Source organism: Mixophyes fleayi, chromosome 1, assembly GCF_038048845.1.
Source record: "Mixophyes fleayi isolate aMixFle1 chromosome 1, aMixFle1.hap1, whole genome shotgun sequence".
NCBI lineage: Eukaryota > Metazoa > Chordata > Amphibia > Anura > Limnodynastidae > Mixophyes > Mixophyes fleayi.
The window spans coordinates 444,363,169-444,384,328 of NC_134402.1; the positions used below are offsets into that span (position 1 = coordinate 444,363,169).

The following is a 21,160-nucleotide window of genomic DNA, read 5'->3' on the forward strand; positions in this document are numbered from 1 at the left end:
CAGTTAAGATCCTTAATGAATCAGGCCCCTAAGATGCAACTAAAATCACAGGCGATAAACACACACAAGATGAGAGGTATAAACAGAGACCATATGAGCTGATGATCTAAACAGACAGATCTTATTTGCTACGCCCATTCTACATAATGAGAATCATTTTTGGGCCTTAAATAAGATTGCATTAATATGTCTATCAAAATACCTCTTATATTGGTTAAAGTGGAATATCCTTAAAGCTTTCACATTATTTTTGTTTATTATTGTTTAATGACTCACTGTCTCTCTAAGAAATCTAATAGTCACTGACTAAACTTTATCTGCAGGTTACGGAACAATTTTACGCAATATAACAGATCTGGTAAAAACTCAATGTATTTAATGGAATAATTTAACTGCAATGTTCAGGTATATGTTAAAACATAAATAGCTTCGCTTCTGTACCGTTATCTGTATGATGGGACGGCTCAAAAAGGTCAACGTGGTTCCAATGCAGGAATTGTTAGTACTTATCACAGGGTTCTGTGATATCGGCAGTAGATGGTTTATATTTTTACCAGACAGTTTTCCATGATGCTGATATATAATAGAAATGATGTTATTGATCAATGTTGTATATTGTGTAATACACTGAATCGGGTTGTTTAATATAGTATATCAAGTTGTGTAATACACGTTATCTGGATGTTTAATATAGTATATCAGGTTGTGTATTACACTGAATCGGGTTATTTAATATAGTATATCAAGTTGTGTAATACACTGAATCGGGTTGTTTAATATAGTATATCAAGTTGTGTAATACACTGAATCGGGTTATTTAATATAGTATATCAAGTTGTGTAATACACGGAATCAGGATGTTTAATATAGTATATCAGGTTGTGTAATACACGGAATCAGGATGTTTAATATAGTATATCAAGTTGTGTAATACACGGAATCGGGCTGTGTAGTATACGGAATTGGGTTGTTTAATATAGTATATCAGGTTGTGTAATACACTGAATAGGACTGTGTAATATACTGAATCTGTCTGTATGTGTGTGTTAGGGAATTTAGATTGTAAGCTCCAATGGGGCAGGGACTGATGTGAGTGAGTTCTCTGTACAGCGCTGCGGAATTAGTGGTGCTATAACAATAAATGGTGATCATGATGATAGTATGTTTTTTTTTCACTGTAATTAGGATATTTTCACTTTGCGTCTTTCAAACCAGATAAACAAGAAAGCAGACTTTTAAATGTATTCACAATTTGTTAATAGGACCTTAAAGAATTGTTGGAGAAATCAGAAAAGAATGAGAAGAAGTTGAAAAAACAACTGAAGCTTTATCTGAAGAAGACTCAGGACTCTGAAGGTATTGTGTATGACCATGACCGGTGTGCACTGTGTATGACCATGACCGGTGTGCGCTGTGTATGACCATGACCGGTACACTGTGTATGACCATGACCGGTGTGCGCTGTGTATGACCATGACCGGTGTGCGCTGTGTATGACCATGACCGGTGTGCGCTGTGTATGACCATGACCGGTGTGCGCTGTGTATGACCATGACCGGTGTGCGCTGTGTATGACCATGACCGGTGTGCGCTGTGTATGACCATGACCGGTGTGCGCTGTGTATGACCATGACCGGTGTGCGCTGTGTATGACCATGACCAGTGTGCGCTGTGTATGACCATGACCGGTGTGCGCTGTGTATGACCATGACCGGTGTGCGCTGTGTATGACCATGACCGGTGTGCGCTGTGTATGACCATGACCGGTACACTGTGTATGACCATGACCGGTGTGCGCTGTGTATGACCATGACCGGTGTGCGCTGTGTATGACCATGACCGGTGTGCGCTGTGTATGACCATGACCGGTGTGCGCTGTGTATGACCATGACCGGTGTGCGCTGTGTATGACCATGACCGGTGTGCGCTGTGTATGACCATGACCGGTGTGCGCTGTGTATGACCATGACCGGTGTGCGCTGTGTATGACCATGACCGGTGTGCGCTGTGTATGACCATGACCGGTGTGCGCTGTGTATGACCATGACCGGTGTGCGCTGTGTATGACCATGACCGGTGTGCGCTGTGTATGACCATGACCGGTGTGCGCTGTGTATGACCATGACCGGTGTGCGCTGTGTATGACCATGACCGGTGTGCGCTGTGTATGACCATGACCGGTGTGCGCTGTGTATGACCATGACCGGTGTGCGCTGTGTATGACCATGACCGGTGTGCGCTGTGTATGATCATGACCGGTGTGCGCTGTGTATGACCATGACCGGTGTGCACTGTGTATGACCATGACCGGTGTGCACTGTGTATGACCATGACAGGTGTGCACTGTGTATGACCATGACCGGTGTGCACTGTGTATGACCATGACCGGTGCGCTGTGTATGACCATGACCGGTGCGCTGTGTATGACCATGACCGGTGTGCACTGTGTATGACCATGACCGGTGCGCTGTGTATGACCATGACCGGTGTGCACTGTGTATGACCATGACCGGTGTGCACTGTGTATGACCATGACCGGTGCGCTGTGTATGACCATGACCGGTGTGCACTGTGTATGACCATGACCGGTGTGCACTGTGTATGACCATGACCGGTGTGCACTGTGTATGACCATGACCGGTGTGCACTGTGTATGACCATGACCGGTGTGCACTGTGTATGACCATGACCGGTGTGCACTGTGTATGACCATGACCGGTGTGCACTGTGTATGACCATGACCGGTGTGCACTGTGTATGACCATGACCGGTGTGCACTGTGTATGACCATGACCGGTGTGCACTGTGTATGACCATGACCGGTGTGCACTGTGTATGACCATGACCGGTGTGCACTGTGTATGACCATGACCGGTGTGCACTGTGTATGACCATGACCGGTGTGCACTGTGTATGACCATGACCGGTACGCTGTGTATGACCATGACCGGTGTGCGCTGTGTATGACCATGACCGGTGTGCGCTGTGTATGACCATGACCGGTGTGCGCTGTGTATGACCATGACCGGTGTGCGCTGTGTATGACCATGACCGGTGTGCGCTGTGTATGACCATGACCGGTGTGCGCTGTGTATGACCATGACCGGTGTGCACTGTGTATGACCATGACCGGTGTGCACTGTGTATGACCATGACCGGTGTGCACTGTGTATGACCATGACCGGTGTGCACTGTGTATGACCATGACCGGTGTGCACTGTGTATGACCATGACCGGTACACTGTGTATGACCATGACCGGTGTGCACTGTGTATGACCATGACCGGTGTGCACTGTGTATGACCATGACCGGTGTGCACTGTGTATGACCATGACCGGTGTGCGCTGTGTATGACCATGACCGGTGCACTGTGTATGACCATGACCGGTGTGCACTGTGTATGACCATGACCGGTGTGCACTGTGTATGACCATGACCGGTGCACTGTGTATGACCATGACCGGTGTGCACTGTGTATGACCATGACCGGTGTGCGCTGTGTATGACCATGACCGGTGTGCGCTGTGTATGACCATGACCGGTGTGCACTGTGTATGACCATGACCGGTGTGCACTGTGTATGACCATGACCGGTGTGCACTGTGTATGACCGGTGTGCACTGTGTATGACCATGACCGGTGCACTGTGTATGACCGGTGTGCACTGTGTATGACCATGACCGGTGTGCACTGTGTATGACCATGACCGGTGCACTGTGTATGACCATGACCGCTGTGCACTGTGTATGACCATGACCGGTATACACTGTGTATGACCATGACCGGTATACATTGTGTGTGACCATGACCGGTATACATTGTGTGACCATGACCGGTATACACTGTGTATGACCATGACCGGTGTGCACTGTGTATGACCATGACCGGTGTGCACTGTGTATGACCATGACCGGTACACTGTGTATGACCATGACCGGTGTGCACTGTGTATGACCATGACCGGTGTGCACTGTGTATGACCATGACCAGTGCGCTGTGTATGACCATGACCGGTATGCGCTGTGTATGACCATGACCGGTATGCGCTGTGTATGACCATGACCGGTGCACTGTGTATGACCATGACCGGTGTGCACTGTGTATGACCATGACCGGTGTGCACTGTGTATGACCATGACCGGTGTGGACTGTGTATGACCATGACCGGTATACATTGTGTGACCATGACCGGTATACACTGTGTATGACCATGACCGGTGTGCACTGTGTATGACCATGACCGGTACACTGTGTATGACCATGACCGGTGTGCACTGTGTATGACCATGACCGGTGTGCACTGTGTATGACCATGACCGGTGTGCACTGTGTATGACCATGACCAGTGCGCTGTGTATGACCATGACCGGTATGCGCTGTGTATGACCATGACCGGTATACACTGTGTATGACCATGACCGGTGCACTGTGTATGACCATGACCGGTGTGCACTGTGTATGACCATGACCGGTGTGCACTGTGTATGACCATGACCGGTGTGGACTGTGTATGACCATGACCGGTATACACTGTGTATGACCATGACCGGTGTGCACTGTGTATGACCATGACCGGTGTGCACTGTGTATGACCATGACCGGTGTGCACTGTGTATGACCATGACCGGTATACACTGTGTATGACCATGACCGGTATACACTGTGTATGACCATGACCGGTGTGCACTGTGTATGACCATGACCGGTGCACTGTGTATGACCATGACCGGTGTGCACTGTGTATGACCATGACCGGTGTGCACTGTGTATGACCATGACCGGTGTGCACTGTGTATGACCATGACCGGTGTGCACTGTGTATGACCATGACCGGTGTGCACTGTGTATGACCATGACCGGTGTGCACTGTGTATGACCATGACCGGTACACTGTGTATGACCATGACCGGTGTGCACTGTGTATGACCATGAGGCTTCTGCCTTTAATCACTGAATTATTCAGGGCTCCGTATAAATAAACATAGAAGTTTGGCATTGTGAATTTAGAAATATTCCTATCATCATTTACCACAATGAATGATGTACTGTAGTGGAGAGCAAATAAGTGACCAGAACTTTATATAGACTCATTTTACATCATTTACATGAGTTAAGCGTTTGTGACCGTAAATATAGTCCTGTAACTTTACGTTTGTCTGTTTACATCCAGATGTTTGACACCGCACATCTAACATTACCCAGCAGACATCACTCCCTAGTTATTATAATTTGTGGACCTGCCAGTACACCATTGGGCTTATAATGGTCAAAGAGAATTGATTACATTGAATCTCATCCCAGATCCCTCCAGGACACAAACATTGTAAATATCTCCTGTTTATTTTATGGCAGGAGCTCCAGAAATCATCCAGCCAGAGAGGATGCGGCCTGAGCTCACCCGGCAGGTGACGGTGCAGAGGATCGAGAAGGACTTCCAGGGGATGCTGGAGTATTATAAGGAAGATGAGCCCCTCCTCATCAGAAACCTCATTTTAGGTCAGGATTGTCCCTGTTTCGTGCTGGTAGAACCTGTGTGATTCCATTATTACAGTCTCTGAGGGCTTGTATAAAATGTTTCTGGGAATTCCAGGGTCTGCTCTCCGGTGTAGATGAGGGATCGCAGTGGTCACAATTGAGACCAGGCAGAGGTCCCCAGACATCGGCCCCTGTCTGTCTCAGGTCCTGTTTGTGCCCCAGCAGCTAACCTGGAATCAGGCAGGATCGCAGTGTGGCCACAGGAGCTGCGTAATTGACTATCAGATTAAATGAGTCAATTCGCAGCACATTGACCGCTCTTGGGAGAATGGACTCTATGACGGAACCCTGTAGATGAAGAACAGCTATTTATGCAGCTTCTGGGGGTAGAGAGGCCTTAGCATAGATTTTGCGCCAGATTTTAGCTGTTTCGCTGAGTCTGATATTATAAATAACATACCAAACTGGAGCCATACTCCTGTATTTATTAGTGGAGGATACGCTGACTTAATTTTTAAATTCCTATCACTATTTATGCAGTAAGGCTTTCTCTACATTCTGCGACAGTCACTGCTATGAACAGCTATTAAACACTTGGAGCACCAACATTGTTGTCTTTCCAGATAAGACCTTCTCCTATGTGTGTGTCAAAATGTTCTGCTACCCTTGCACCTGGAAGTACTTTCTTACTAAACATTAGTTTAGCAGGGAAGAAGGTGGTTGGGAGAGTATAAGGAGCATAGGGGACCACTGACGGCAGCGGACAGTTTTTAAACAACTCTCTGTCTCTGCTGAGCATAAAAATATGGACAGTATTTGCACATTTACTTTGCTGGACACAATACAAAGAAACGAAACATTGCGTGGTTAGAATCCTTTTAAAGAAGAACTCTGCCATAACTTTCATCTCCGCTCCATTTGTTAAGTGGAGCAGCCCAGAGGGATCCGACGGATTGGGTTGCACGATCGCAGCCTCGGTCATTGAGGAGGCTGCTATTATTTTATTCCCATACCGTCGTATCTCTCCTCACCTTCGATGCTTCGATCTCATTACATCAAGGTAGATTGAATCCGCTTAGTTGCTGTGGGCTACAATACATTTGTTATTTTGCACCAGATAAGGTCCCCATATCTGTTTTGTAAGACTCATCTTACTGAATAAAACAAAGATGACCATCCATTGGTCAGAAATGATTGCATGTTAGGAAACTAATCTAGCTTCTCTCCGTGACAGTTTAGCCACTAGAGGGCATTGTGGTCTATACCTTACAGTATATTTAGCTTTCAGTCCATTCACGCAGTATAGCAATTTCCTCCCATCATAATAAATGTAACTATACATCTTCTTTGTGCACTTTTTATTGAAATGTGTATGATAGATACAGGGGATATCGGTCCGGCTCATGACATGAAATCACGACAAGTATATAGTGTTACATTAATTGCTTTATTCCTCTTAGATCTGAAACCACAGCTGATCTCCACATCGGTGCCGTGTCTGCCTGCGTACATCCTCTTTATGTGTATCAGACATGCAGACTATGTCAATGATGACCAAAAGGTGCATTCGCTCCTCACCTCCACCATCAACGGCATTAAGAAGGCGCTAAAGGTACGGTCAGAGTTCTTAACGGTCTTATACTATAAGTTTGTTTGTGTACAAAACGCTTGTAATATAAATGGCTCCAAAGTTGTATTTTGTGTACAAAATAGCTTTTGTCAACTGTTACATTGGAACAAAATGTCTTCACTAATTCCATCGTTTAGCCACAAAGTTATCGTTATAACTGGCATAGCCGCGCAACATCACAGGATAGACAACAAGGCATTTAAAGGGAATCTGTTATCAGACACGTGCACACATTAAATATTCATGATATGTTGTAACTGGTGAAATGACTGTTGAATATATAACGTATCTTAAAGCACGTATTTTAGGTCAAAGGAGCCTTGCTGAATCCTTATTAAGGAAACGCACAGCAGTGAAATCTGCACTTTGTACTTCTGATCGAGTAACATTGATGCAGCAATAATGAGTTTTATTTTATAATCTGTTGGTCACCTATGTTGGTGTAAACCATTTTGTGGATGAACCAATATTAATGATTGATTAATTCACTAAGGACAAATAGCATCTTATGTCTCAATGTTGTCACTAGTTCTGCATTGACTGCATTCTTAATATTGGTTCAGCCTACACAACACTGTCTAATGACACAACCCTCATCCGTTGGTCAGTCCAGGTGATTGTTTCTGGATAATCGTCTGACTTGGCAATTTAGTACTATTTTGGTTCAAAACATTATATAGTATCACAGACAAATACTTTTATTTACGCTGTTTCTCTGTTCTTGCCAGAAACAAACCGACGACTTCCAAATTACGTCATTCTGGCTCTCAAACTCCAGCCGTCTCCTCCACTGTTTGAAGCAATACAGCGGTGATGAGGTGAGTGTTCACCTACACAGGTTCAGAAATTGCCCTCTGTATATTCAACTAGAGTCATGTAATATATACGTAGCTTGTAACTTGTCATATGGTCCTTTATTCATGATGGTCTGGACTACTCACTTTTATAGATGAAACTAATTTAAACAGGCCCCGGTCTGTCTCTGCCGGCTGTATACCCTACACACTAAAACTAGAGCGTGCCAACGCACCTCACATTTTCACATATGACCACAAGCTAATATCCACTATGCCGGTATCGCTGAATGACGTTTTTAGCTTACTATGTATGGAGTCACAATGCACTTCAGCACTGAGGTCATCGATTTACAGACGTCCAGTTTATGTTCTTAAAAATTCAATCTTGGTGAAACTGAAATGTTTATCTTCTTTATTTCCAGGGGTTCTTGAACAGTAATTCTTCCAAACAGAATGAGCATTGTCTCCGTAACTTTGACCTCACCGAGTACCGGCAGGTCCTCAGTGACTTGTCCATCCAGATCTACCAGCAGCTAATAAAGATCATGGAAGGACTTCTGCAGCCGATGATAGGTAAGAAGATGGCACTGATCTGGGACAGGCTGACCATTGCCCCTAGACTGGAGAACAACTATTTTAAAATGTTATAAGTTTATTTTACTTTATAACAGATACAGATCTGTGAGATATCTTTCAGTGATTGTCTAATAATAATAGACACTTGGAAAATGAGGCCCGCTATGTTTTGGTGATGGGTACAGCTGTAAAATGATAGACTTTTAGTATTTTGGAATCTTTTGGAATCTTCTCTGTATAGTAAATGAAAATTCATTTTGGATAAATATTGACTAGCAGTTTTGCAATCCTACCTGCTATTGGATATACATTAAACCTTGTGGAGCACTAAATAAACAATTAAAGGAACTTTTGTTTTAGAAATGTCTTGGTACCTATATATTCAGATTGGGGCAGCTAAATGCCAGCTGTACATTAGTCTCTCAGAGTGGGTTTTTGAGTTTATTGCAAAAGAAGTTTCCCTGCATGTTGGTTCCATTACCTCCAGCTCTGTACGTCATGATTGGCTGGCTAGAGGTTTCCGCAATCATTCTTAAAACTTTTCTTCCTTGGCAGTTTCGGCTATGTTGGAAAATGAAAGCATCCAGGGCCTGTCGGGGGTGAAGCCAACCGGTTATCGTAAGAGGTCTTCAAGCATGGTGGACGGTGGTGACAACTCGTACAGCCTGGAAGCGGTCATCCGTCAGCTGAACATCTTTAACAACACTATGTGTGAGCACGGGCTGGACCCGGAGATAATACAACAAGTCTTCAAGCAGCTTTTCTACATGATCAACGCTGTGGCACTGAACAACCTCCTGCTGCGGAAAGACATCTGTTCCTGGAGCACCGGCATGCAGCTCAGGTAATGACCCGATAGATTCATGCAATGTACCGCTTGGTATGCTAGACCTCTGCCTAAACCTGGACAATCTGCATTATTTGTACATATTACACTGTATTACTCCACATTGCACCCGCATGATTTGTGTACCCTGTAAAATTTGGTTCTTCTACAATCCAGACCAGTTGTAAGGTTTCCTGGCTATTCTTCTTCAGAATTGGGTTTGTTCTTTCATACCCCATGTATGTCAATGACTGATTACAACTACCATAGGCCCAGGGTAGTGTTAAAGTGCAGCTGTCCTGCATGTGTTTGAAAACGCTAACCTTACCGATATAGCCATTAAAAGCTTAATTGCATTGTACTGTTATTAATGCACGTATATCATTCTTGAAAAATATCAACGTGTACCATTTATATGGGTCTATCCTTATCATAAATAAGCACTTGACATACTGCACCAATACTAGTGGATGTTTAAGCAGTCAATCTGGGAGAGGGGGGAGACTGCAATGAGCCCAACCAATCAGGACTAGGTTTGACTGGGCCAATGAACATGGACTTTATGCACATGTGCAGTTAATTTCTCCCCTAGGTTTGGAAGAAGGCAAACCTCGTTTAAACCAAGAGAGCTTTAAACACCAGAATATCACCTAATAATGGTTAGCATCAGCTCTGAGGGCAGGCACATGGAGATACAATCTAAAATTGGGGTTTAAACACATTTTACAGTAATCTGTGATTGACAAATAGCTGCATTGGGACAGATTCCACAGGACACAGACACAACAGATGAACCCTTGGTGGCTTTCAAGCAATGCAGTTGTCAAGGTGATGCCTTCCCCCTACCTTGACTCAGGTCAGATGTTAAATTACATGTGGGTGACAGTGGATCCAGACACACATAAAATAACTGAATTGTATAGCGCTCTGTTAAATTAGTTTAGGTCTCCAGTTTGTGGATGGAGATCACATAACCACCTTAAGGCACTAGTCGTTTCTGACATACACCAATACTAACGGTGGCTTAGTGGTTAGCCCTCCTTACAGCACTGGGGTCATGAGTTCAATTCCCGACTATGGCCTTATCTGTGAGGAGTTTGTATGTTCTCCCCGTGTTTGCGTGGGTTTCCTCCGGGTGCTCCGATTTCCTCCCACACTCCAAAAACATACTGGTAGGTTAATTGGCTGCTAATAAATTGACCCTAGTCTATGTGTCAGAGCAGACACTGTGCCCTTGTGATGCTCTCTATGCCCCATTTCTTACTCTCGTCTTTGTGCCATGTGCAGGTATAACATCAGCCAGCTCGAGGAGTGGCTGAGGGGGAAGAATCTGCACAATAGCGGAGCGGCGCAGACAATGGAGCCCCTGATCCACGCGGCACAACTCCTACAGCTAAAAAAGAAAACCGATGACGATTCAGATGCCATCTGCTCCCTGTGCACCGCTCTTACTACACAGCAGGTGAGTTACTGAGACTGGATAATGCTGTCATTAGCCATGCGCACTAAATATTGCCCAAAGCATAACGCACTGTAAATACTGTGCAAATAATTGTATTTCATCCCCATCCCCCTCCCTCCCTGTCACAATAAGCATACCCCTGTCTCCTCTCAACCATGAAGAGCGTCTCACTGAAGAGGTAAGATTGTTATCACATAACAGAGGTGCCCACCTTTTATCCTGCAGTGTTTCATGGCATGTTAAACACCGCACGTTAAACGCTGAGTGTCCGGCGTGTAGTTGACGTTATACATTGCAGGACTTGGACAGATGACTGGCTATAAGCCCATCCCCCATTTATACTCTAAACCTGGTCAACCTATCATGCACCCCTAAGCTTGGCTGTCCAAGGATGATCCCCCTGGTGCCAGGGGTAACAGTGTTACTCCAGCAGGGCTTCTCACTGAAGCGCTTACATGCAGCAATCACATGTACCACAGCACGTGCAGCCAGGTTGTATTATTGGTTTACATTAAACTTATTCCATCTGTATATTGGAACGTTACAGTAGAAATATTAAACATTACAGGGTGATGGTGACACAAAATCATCATCATATAAGTCTGTAGTCTGTATATTGTAGGTTATTGTGTGTATATAATATAAAACATGTCCTACATGAAGTATTTTATTTTTGACTGTAAAATTGGCCTTTGTAACTGGATTTATTAAGGAAGAGTCTGCATAGTCCAGTCCAGCACTGATTCATGTTCTTGTCTTGACAGATTGTAAAAATTCTGAACCTGTACACACCAGTGAATGAGTTTGAGGAACGTGTGACGGTCGCCTTTATCAGGCGTATTCAGGTAAGCCACAAACCACAGTATTTAAATGGCCTCAGAGTGATAACTAAAGATATCCCTGAATATGCCCTATGCTGCCAGACAATCAGTGATACGTCTCGGCAATGACGGGCAAAACTTCAGCTTTGATTCCTGTTATGCTCTATATGTGGATGTCCGGCATTCAGACTAAATTTGTCCAACGCTGTTGTCTCCCAGTGGAGTGGTATGCTTATAATCAAGTCCATCTCAGTGGACTATAACAGTAATGAAAGCTCAATGCAAATCACCCACAAACTCATGGAGATAAGCATGACACTACAACTCTTAACACAGCCTACTGGGGTGCCAGGGGTCTATTCGGCGCAGGCTGAATCCTGTCCCCATTAGCGTGGGCACAACTAACAGGTTTAGAGCCACTGAAAGAGGTGTGAAGACAATGGAGTAGTGGAGTCTATGGGCAGAGTGCCCAAGGAGGAGGTGTACAGTGTAGTTGGTAAGCAAAGTTACAGATAATGAGAACAGGAGGGAAGAGGGCCCTGCTCACAAGAGCTTACAATCTAAAGGGAAACAGAGAACTATATTTTACAAATTGATATTAAGGGGATTTAATCCTAACCTGTGCATTGGATAGGATGCAGAAGAGAGGGGCCGTAAACCTTGAGCAGGAGTGGACAAAATAATTTGGGACCCATCCTGTCAGATTTAGTAGCTAGTAAGATTTTAAAGGTGTCAGGGAAGATGTCCATCCATTAACATCAGTAGAAAATTAGGAGTCATGTTTATGGTGCATTGGCTTCCTGACTTCTGTCCTAGCCATCCAGTGTGCTAGGGTGGTGTGGCCCTTGACTGACCAATGACATGCCATATTCTCTACACACCTCCAATCCGGGCAGTTCTCTCTGCTGATAGCGCTACAGTGACTCAGTTTAGGCGACAGTTGAGTTGTCAGACGAGATCCCCACTGAAGTCCACCATCTAATGATGGCGTTTGTCCAAAAGTGGACATATTCTTTGGAGGACCCTGTGACTGCCAGAAGTTTCTTAGTAAAACTCTGTTCCTGCACATTTCTCCTACCTGCACCCGTGCAATTCTCATCAACCTTTTATTTTATTTATTTTGCAGGCTAATTTACGTGACCGGAAAGATCCTTCCCATCTTCTCCTAGATTCTAAGTACATGTTCCCTGTTTTATTCCCTTTCAACCCATCGTTGATCACCTTGGACACTGTGCATATACCGGACGTTCTACGCCTTGATTTCCTCAACAAAGTTTGAAAAAACTTCTTAAAAAAAATAATAATCCAGCAAGAAGAAGAAAATATTATAGATATATTAAATTTGAGGACAAATCTAATCTGCACTGATCCTGCATTGTATTTTATCCCTCTCTTAAAGACTTCTATGGAATGAAAAGTTTTATTTTTTAAAGAAAACACAATCTCACGTCCTTGGAAAGATTAGCCAACGTTTACATCGTCGCAGTGATTTCCTTGATGCACTAAACTAACTGATGGAAAAAAACTATTGTATAAAAAGTAATATCCTGTGTCTGTGTTATATATTAACTATGAATAATTTTACAGAAATTATAATAGCAGATTAAAAAAAAGTAATCAGCTGACTCTACCGCCTGCTTTTGGAAGCGTTGGGAATTGTTTTATATCTTACAATGATAACACAACACTGAAACATGAAAACACTATTTATCTGATGCAGCACAGTATTTGTAGGGAGATATTAACAAGGCACAATATAGTTCAATAATCAATAATGTCCTGTGTGTGTTCTATAATAATGTTATAATTGGAGAGTATCGCTACTTTAGTAATTGGTTATAATCAGACAACTATGACATCATCACTGTATTATATAGCATAACATATGCGCTAATCTAGATAAATGTATAAAATGTCACATGGGCAATCTGTGCGGTGTAATGTATGCTCATTATCCTTGTAATGTACAGTATTAGGAACATTAGCTCATAATTGTCTTCTTCAGACAAAATATCTGATTCTTTATATCTTGCGGAATAGGGGAAATATTACCGTCTATTATTATTATTAAAATAATTGACAGAAAATATTACTTACACAATCATCTGTCACCACCTATGGCGATTAATGCAGTAATAAGAATCCACAAAAAGGTTTAAATCCCTTAAACAATGGCCCCAAAAATGTACTCTATTTATTATATTTAATTTTTTATATAAATGTTTTGTAAAGCAACTGAGCACTATTTTGCATAATTTTGAACCCTGATAGAAATAAACAATCTTCTGTAGCCTTTGGTTTGATTATGAATAATACTAGACTGCTTGGTTGGTTTTTGCAAGCATTAATTTACAAGCTATGCATTGCCAAACGATGGGGGGATTCTTCTGTAACTCGGGTAGGACAGACATTGTTTTAGAGAGTGTTGTACAATATTTGCACAGTAAACGCTTGTACAATTGCAAAAAGGTCCCTGCTCTAGAAAAGATTGAATGCCGGATAAAAGGACAAGGGCAGTGGCCAACATTTTATGGGCTGAACCAATATTTATGCTGCCAATCGGTTCATTGGGATCCAGTGACATCACGATCATAAGGACCGCAGCCATGTGTCAGGTGACCGTTGTCAGAACAGCACAGATCTCTTCATTATACTGTATATTAATAGGATTTTTTCATTCTGTCTAAGAAAAAAAAAAGTAATGAAAATAATTTTAACTGCGAGGGAATTCTGTATGTACACAGCATTATAATATACATAGAATACATATGTTTAGGTGTATATATCGTTATTCCTTTTTGTCTGTGACATAAAGATGCAATGTTTCATCTAAGAGCAGATCTGCACAGTGTGTAAAAGGAGAAATAAATTCCTTATGTTTTATGCAAAAAGCGTGCAGTGATTTGTGATGTTTATTTAAAACTGCTATAAGAAGACTTAGGTTTTACTATTAATTTTTACATTAGTGGCAACAATAAAGAGGGATGCAGGTTCCACTGGCAGACTGTTAGCAATCCTAGTTTTAAGAGAACTCCATGTATTTGTGTGCCCAGTGGCCCCCCAAGCCCTGGGGCCCCACAGCAATTGCAACCCCGGCACCCACTATAGTTACGTCCCTGCTCTCTGTCACTTTCCTCTCATATCTCTGACTGAATCCTGTCTGTCACTTTCCTCTCAGTTCTCTGACTGAATCACATCTGTCACTTTCCACTCAGTTCTCTAACTGAATCCTCTCTGTCACTTTCCTCTCAGTTCTCTGACTGAACCATATCTGTCACTTTCCTCTCAGTTCTCTGACTGAACCAAATCTGTCACTTTCCTCTCAGATCTCTGACTGAACCATGTCTGTCACTTTCCTCTCGGTTCTGTGACTGAACCATGTCTGTCACTTTCCTCACAGTTCTCTGACTGAATCACATCTGTCACTTTCCACTCAGTTCTCTAACTGAATCCTCTCTGTCACTTTCCTCTCAGTTCTCTGACTGAACCATATCTGTCACTTTCCTCTCAGTTCTCTGACTGAACCATATCTGTAACTTTCCTCTCAGTTCTGTGACTGAACCATGTCTGTCACTTTCCTCTCGGTTCTGTGACTGAACCATGTCTGTCACTTTCCTCTCAGCTCTCTGACTGAACCATGTCTGTCACTTTCCTCACAGTTCTCTGAATCCTGTCTGTCACTTTCCTCTCAGCTCTCTGACTGAACCATGTCTGTCACTTTCCTCACAGTTCTCTGACTGAACCATGTCTGTCACTTTCCTCTCGGTTCTGTGACTGAACCATGTCTGTCACTTTCCTCTCGGTTCTGTGACTGAACCATGTCTGTCACTTTCCTCTCAGTTCTCTGACTGAACCAAATCTGTCACTTTCCTCTCAGTTCTCTGACTGAACCAAATCTGTCACTTTCCTCTCAGATCTCTGACTGAACCATGTCTGTCACTTTCCTCTCGGTTCTGTGACTGAACCATGTCTGTCACTTTCCTCACAGTTCTCTGACTGAATCACATCTGTCACTTTCCACTCAGTTCTCTAACTGAATCCTCTCTGTCACTTTCCTCTCAGTTCTCTGACTGAACCATATCTGTCACTTTCCTCTCAGTTCTCTGACTGAATCACATCTGTCACTTTCCACTCAGTTCTCTAACTGAATCCTCTCTGTCACTTTCCTCTCAGTTCTCTGACTGAACCATATCTGTCACTTTCCTCTCAGTTCTCTGACTGAACCATATCTGTCACTTTCCTCTCAGATCTCTGACTGAACCATGTCTGTCACTTTCCTCTCGGTTCTGTGACTGAACCATGTCTGTCACTTTCCTCACAGTTCTCTGACTGAATCCTGTCTGTCACTTTCCTCTCAGTTCTCTGACTGAACCATGTCTGTCACTTTCCTCTCAGTTCTCTGACTGAACCATATCTGTAACTTTCCTCTCAGTTCTGTGACTGAACCATGTCTGTCACTTTCCTCTCGGTTCTGTGACTGAACCATGTCTGTCACTTTCCTCTCAGCTCTCTGACTGAACCATGTCTGTCACTTTCCTCACAGTTCTCTGAATCCTGTCTGTCACTTTCCTCTCAGCTCTCTGACTGAACCATGTCTGTCACTTTCCTCTCAGATCTCTGACTTAACCATATCTGTCACTTTCCTTTTAGCTCTCTGACTGAACCATGTCTGTCACTTTCCTCTCAGTTCTCTGACTGAACCATGTCTGTCACTTTCCTCTCAGTTCTCTCTATTTATGAAACGGTGAAAAGTGAAAACTCCGGTGAAAATGGCTGTTGAACCATGAGCACTCGAACTGTAATGTATGATCATTACCCTTATAATGTACGTTATTAGCTCATTGTCTTTATGCTATTACTAAGCACTGAGCCTTTTTCAGGCAAAATATGATTCTTTATACCATGCAGAAAATGAGAAATATTACTGTATATTACTTTAATGTAACAACCAACAGAAAACACCACAATCTTAAACAAAATCGATTGCCGCCCCCTGCAGCAGTTAATCCAAGGCCTCAAAAATATTCTGTATTTATATGTAATGTCTTTAAATAAACGTTTTGTAAAACAACTGGGCGCTGTTCTGCATAATGGTTGTCACGGGAAAAAAATAAATATTACCTGCAGCCTCTGCATGATGACAGATGCTTGTTTGGCTTTTGCCAGCATTAATTTACATGCTAAGCATGGGAGTATTCTCATTGTTTACACAGTGCTATGCAATAACTGCACAGTTAAAGACCAGTGGAATTGTGAAAAGGCCCCTTCTCTAGAATAAAGACTGAATGCCAGAGTTTTAGGCAGGAATTGATACAGATGGACAAAGTGGTTTGAGGAGTGAATGTGGAGCCGTTTCCTACACACCGAATACGCCAACATTTCATGATCATTAGGATCCAGTGACGTCACTGATCACAATGGACGCAGCCATTTTTCAGCTACATTGTAGCATAATTATTGAGGGTTTCTATAGGGCTCAAAGATTCCTAAACAAAGTGTTGCCTATGCTCTATTCATATCTAGTTAACAAATCTTAGGTGTAACTGTCTATGTGGGGGGGGGGGGGATATATATCCCCTGGTATATATGCACCCTAAAATACCACTTTAACCTTTTAAATTGTTGAAACATTGAACCTTGTTTTTCACATCCATGGCTGTGACTGGACAACATGTACATATCCCTTATTTTACCCATTATTTCTTCTGAGATAGAGGATGGTAAAGGCATGTGGCGTGGAGTAAATGCTTAGGGTGAAATATAAAGCTGGTCTCTTTGTTCTCTTAAACCGGCAGTTCCCAAAGGAGGGGGACAGAGAGCAGAGGAGGAGGAGGAGGGGGACAGAAAGCAGAGGAGGAGGACAGAGAGCAGAGGAGGAGGACAGAGAGCAAAGGAGGAGGACAGAGAGCAGAGGAGGGGACAGAGAGCAGAGGAGGGGGACAGCGTGGCAGAGGAGGAGGAGGGGGGACAGAGGGCAGAGGAGGGGGACAGGGCAGAGGAGGGGGACAGAGGGCAGAGGAGGGGGGCAGAGGAGGGGGACAGCATGACAGAGGGCAGAGGGGGCAAAGTGAGAGGGGACAGTGTGCCTGGATGCAGAGGGGGCAGAGTGACTGGATGCAGAGGGGCATTTTTGCATACAACTAAATAAGTATTTCTGTCGTGACCTAAATACTTATTACAATTTTTTGACCCAACTACTTCTAAAACAGGACTGCTCAGTAATTATTTTGGAGGGGTCCCTTTAAAAATTTAGAGACTCTAAGGGTGCCGCGAACTGCAAAAGTTTGGTAACCACTATCTTAAACTGAGAACTTGTATATTTGTACAAGGAGAGTAGCAATGTAATTGGTTATAATCTGACAACTATGACATCACTGTATTATAACATGTGCACTAATATACAGTCATGGGCAAAAGTTTTGAGAATGACACAAGTATTTCACAAAGTTTGCGGCTTCAGTGTTTTTAGACCTTTTGTCACATGTTGCTATGGTATACTGAAGTAAAATTACAAGCATTTCATAAGTGTCAAAGGCTTTTATTGACAATTACATTACGTTTATGCAAAGAGTCAATATTTGCAGTGTTGACCCTTCTTTTTGAAGACCTCTGCAATTTGCATACTGACTGATGGCCGCCTTTTCTTGCCTAATCAATGCATGGAGTTTGTCAGAATTTGTAGGTTTTTGTCCATCTGCCTCATGAGGATTGACTACAAGTTCTCAATGGGATTAAGGTCTGGGGAGTTTCCTGGCCATGGACCCAAAATTTTGATGTTTTGATCCCCAAGGCACGTAGTTAACACTTTTGCCTTATGACAAGGTGCTCCATCATGCTGGAGAAAGCATTATTCATCAAACTGTTCTTGGATGGTTGGGAGGAGTTGCTCTTGGAGGATGTTTTGGTAGCATTCTTTATTCATGGCTGTGTTCTTAGGCACAATTGTGAGTTTACTCCCTTGGCTGAGAAGCAACCCACACATGAATGGTCTCAGGATGCTTTACTGTTGGCATGACACAGGACTGATTGTAGCGCTCATCTTACCTTCTCCGGACAAGCTTTCCAGATGCCCCAAACAATCAGAGAAAATGACTTTACCCCAGTCCTCAGCAGTCCAATCCCTGTACCTTTTGCAGAATATCAGTCTGTCCCTGATGTTTTTCCTGGAGAGAAGTGGCTTCTTTCCTGGCTTTCTTGACACCAGGCCATCCTCCAAAGGTCTTCGCCTCACTGTACGTGCAGATGCACTCACACCTGCCTGCTGAATCAACTTTAGAAGACAGTTCTGGCGCTTGTTGGACATTGTTAGGCGTCCTGAAGACTTCTTCACAACTATTGAACCTCTCCTTGAAGTTCTTGATGATCTGATAAATGGTTGATTTAGGTGCAGTCTTACTAGCAGCAATATCCTTGCCTGTGAAGCCATTTTTGTGCAAAGCAATCATGACTGCACGTAACATAGTTGATGAGGTTGGAAAAAGACACCAGTCCATCAAGTTCAACCTATTTTGGATCTCCTATATTTGAAATTGATCCAGAGTAAACAACTGCTAATCTGTTTCAATTGTGAAAACTCCCCCCAGACCCAATATTTCAGTCCTATTTTTACCCTATATCCACTACTATTCTTCATTTTAATTAACGGCCGTATCCTAGGATACACCTTTCCACAAAAAAATTGTCTTACCCTTTCTTAAACATATCTATTGAATCTGTCATCACGACCTTCCTGGCAGTGAGTTCCATATCTTGACTGCCCTTACTGTAAAGAACCCCTTCCTTTGCTGGTTGTGAAATTTCCTCTCCTCTAACCTTAGGGGGTGACCGCATGTCCTGTGTATAGTCCTTGGGGTAAAAACCTCCCATGAAAGTTCTCTGTATTGACCCTTAATGTATTTGTACATAGTAATCATATCTCCTCTTAGACACCTCTTTATTAAAGTAAACATGCCTAAACTGGCTAACCTTTCCTCATAACTTAATGACTCCATACCCTTTATCAATTTTGTCGCCCTTCTCTGAACCGTTTCTAGTTCCAAATCATCTTTTTTTTATAGAGTGGTGCCCAGAACTGTACTGCATATTCAAGATGTGGTCTTACCAATGATTTATTCAGTGGTAAAATTACACTGTCTTCCCTTGCATCTATGCCCCTTTTTATGCATGCCAATACTTTATTTGCCCTTGCAGCTGCTCCTTGACATTGAGCACTATTGCTAAGTCTACTGTCTACGAGCACTCCCAAATTCTTTTCCATTATAGATTCTCCTAAATTAATTCCATTTAATTTATAGATTGCGTTCTTGTTTTTGGTCCCTAAATGCATAACCTTACATTTATCTGTGTTAAACCTCATATTCCATTTGGCCGCCCAATCCTCCAGTTTATTTAAGTCCCTTTGTAGAGAAGCTACATCTTGCTCTGATTTTATTACCTCACAGAGTTTAGTGTCATCTGCAAAAATAGAAACTTTACTCTCTAAACCGTCATCAAGGTCACTAATAAATATATTGAAAAGAAGTGGCCCCAGCACGGAAACCTTGAGGTACTCCACTTAAAACTTTTGACCAATTAGAAAATGTTCCATTTATCACAACTCTCTGTTCCCTATTCTCCAACTAGTGTTTGATCCAAGTACAAATGTATCAAAGACCTTTGCAAGATCTAATTAGACCACATCTACTGTGCTGCCCTGGTCTAAGTTCCCACTAACTTCCTCGTAGAAACTAATTATATTAGTTTGACATGACCTATCCCTCTCAAATCCATGCTGATTCCCACTAATAATCTTATTGCGCACCAAGTAATCCTGAATACTATCCCTTAATATACCGTCCAGTAGTTTCCCCACTATTGATGTCAGGCTTACAGGTCTATAATTCCCTGGTTGTGATCTCATCCCCTTTTTAAACAACGGCACCACATCTGCTATTCGCCAATCCCTTGGTACTGAGCCTGATGAGATTGAATCAATGAAAATTGAGAATAGTGGTTTAGCTATTTCAGAGTTTAGCTCCATAAGAACCCTTGGGTGTATGCCATCTGGACCTGGAGCTTTATTTATCTTAATATTCTTCAGTCACCTTTGGACTTCTTCCTCCTTCGGCCAAGTGTTAATTAATGACACGGTTTCATTTCCATTTTAATGTATTATTCCTACCATTTGTTCCTCTCTAGTAAATACTGAAGAAAAGAAAGTGTTTAATACCTCTGCTTTTTCCTTAGTATCATTTATCAATTCACCCATCTCACTTCTTAGTGGTCCTATATTATCTTTTTTAATCTTTTTGCCATTTATATACTTAAACACTTTTTGGGGTTTGCCTTCCTTTCTTTTGCAACTTGATTTTCATTTTCTAATTTTGCCAATCTAATTTCCTTTTTGCATGTTTTATTGCATTCCTTGTACCTACGGAAGGACTCCTCAGACTTAAACAATTTAAATGCACGCTTCTTACTTTGCATTTCTTCCCTTACCTTTTTATTTAGCCACATTGGTTTAGACTTAATTCTTTTACATTTATTTCCCATAGGAATGAACTTATACGTGTTTGTTTCCAACAACATTTTAA

The 21,160-nt window shown here is 42.8% G+C and overlaps 1 protein-coding gene across 2 annotated transcripts in view; it reads left to right on the forward strand.

Annotated features, from left to right (window-relative positions):
• The window catches only part of MYO5B (myosin VB), a 185,202-nt gene extending 170,723 nt beyond the window's left edge, over positions 1–14,479 (forward strand). For both annotated transcript variants that reach the window (XM_075185734.1, XM_075185726.1), the window contains 9 exons: positions 1,263–1,356; positions 5,354–5,497; positions 6,937–7,088; positions 7,835–7,924; positions 8,326–8,476; positions 9,035–9,323; positions 10,593–10,767; positions 11,532–11,612; positions 12,715–14,479. In XM_075185734.1, the coding sequence (XP_075041835.1) occupies positions 1,263–1,356; positions 5,354–5,497; positions 6,937–7,088; positions 7,835–7,924; positions 8,326–8,476; positions 9,035–9,323; positions 10,593–10,767; positions 11,532–11,612; positions 12,715–12,867 (1,329 nt within the window). In that variant the 3' untranslated portion in view covers positions 12,868–14,479. The remainder of the gene's footprint in view (positions 1–1,262; positions 1,357–5,353; positions 5,498–6,936; positions 7,089–7,834; positions 7,925–8,325; positions 8,477–9,034; positions 9,324–10,592; positions 10,768–11,531; positions 11,613–12,714) is intronic.
• The last annotated feature ends 6,681 nt before the right edge of the window (positions 14,480–21,160 follow it).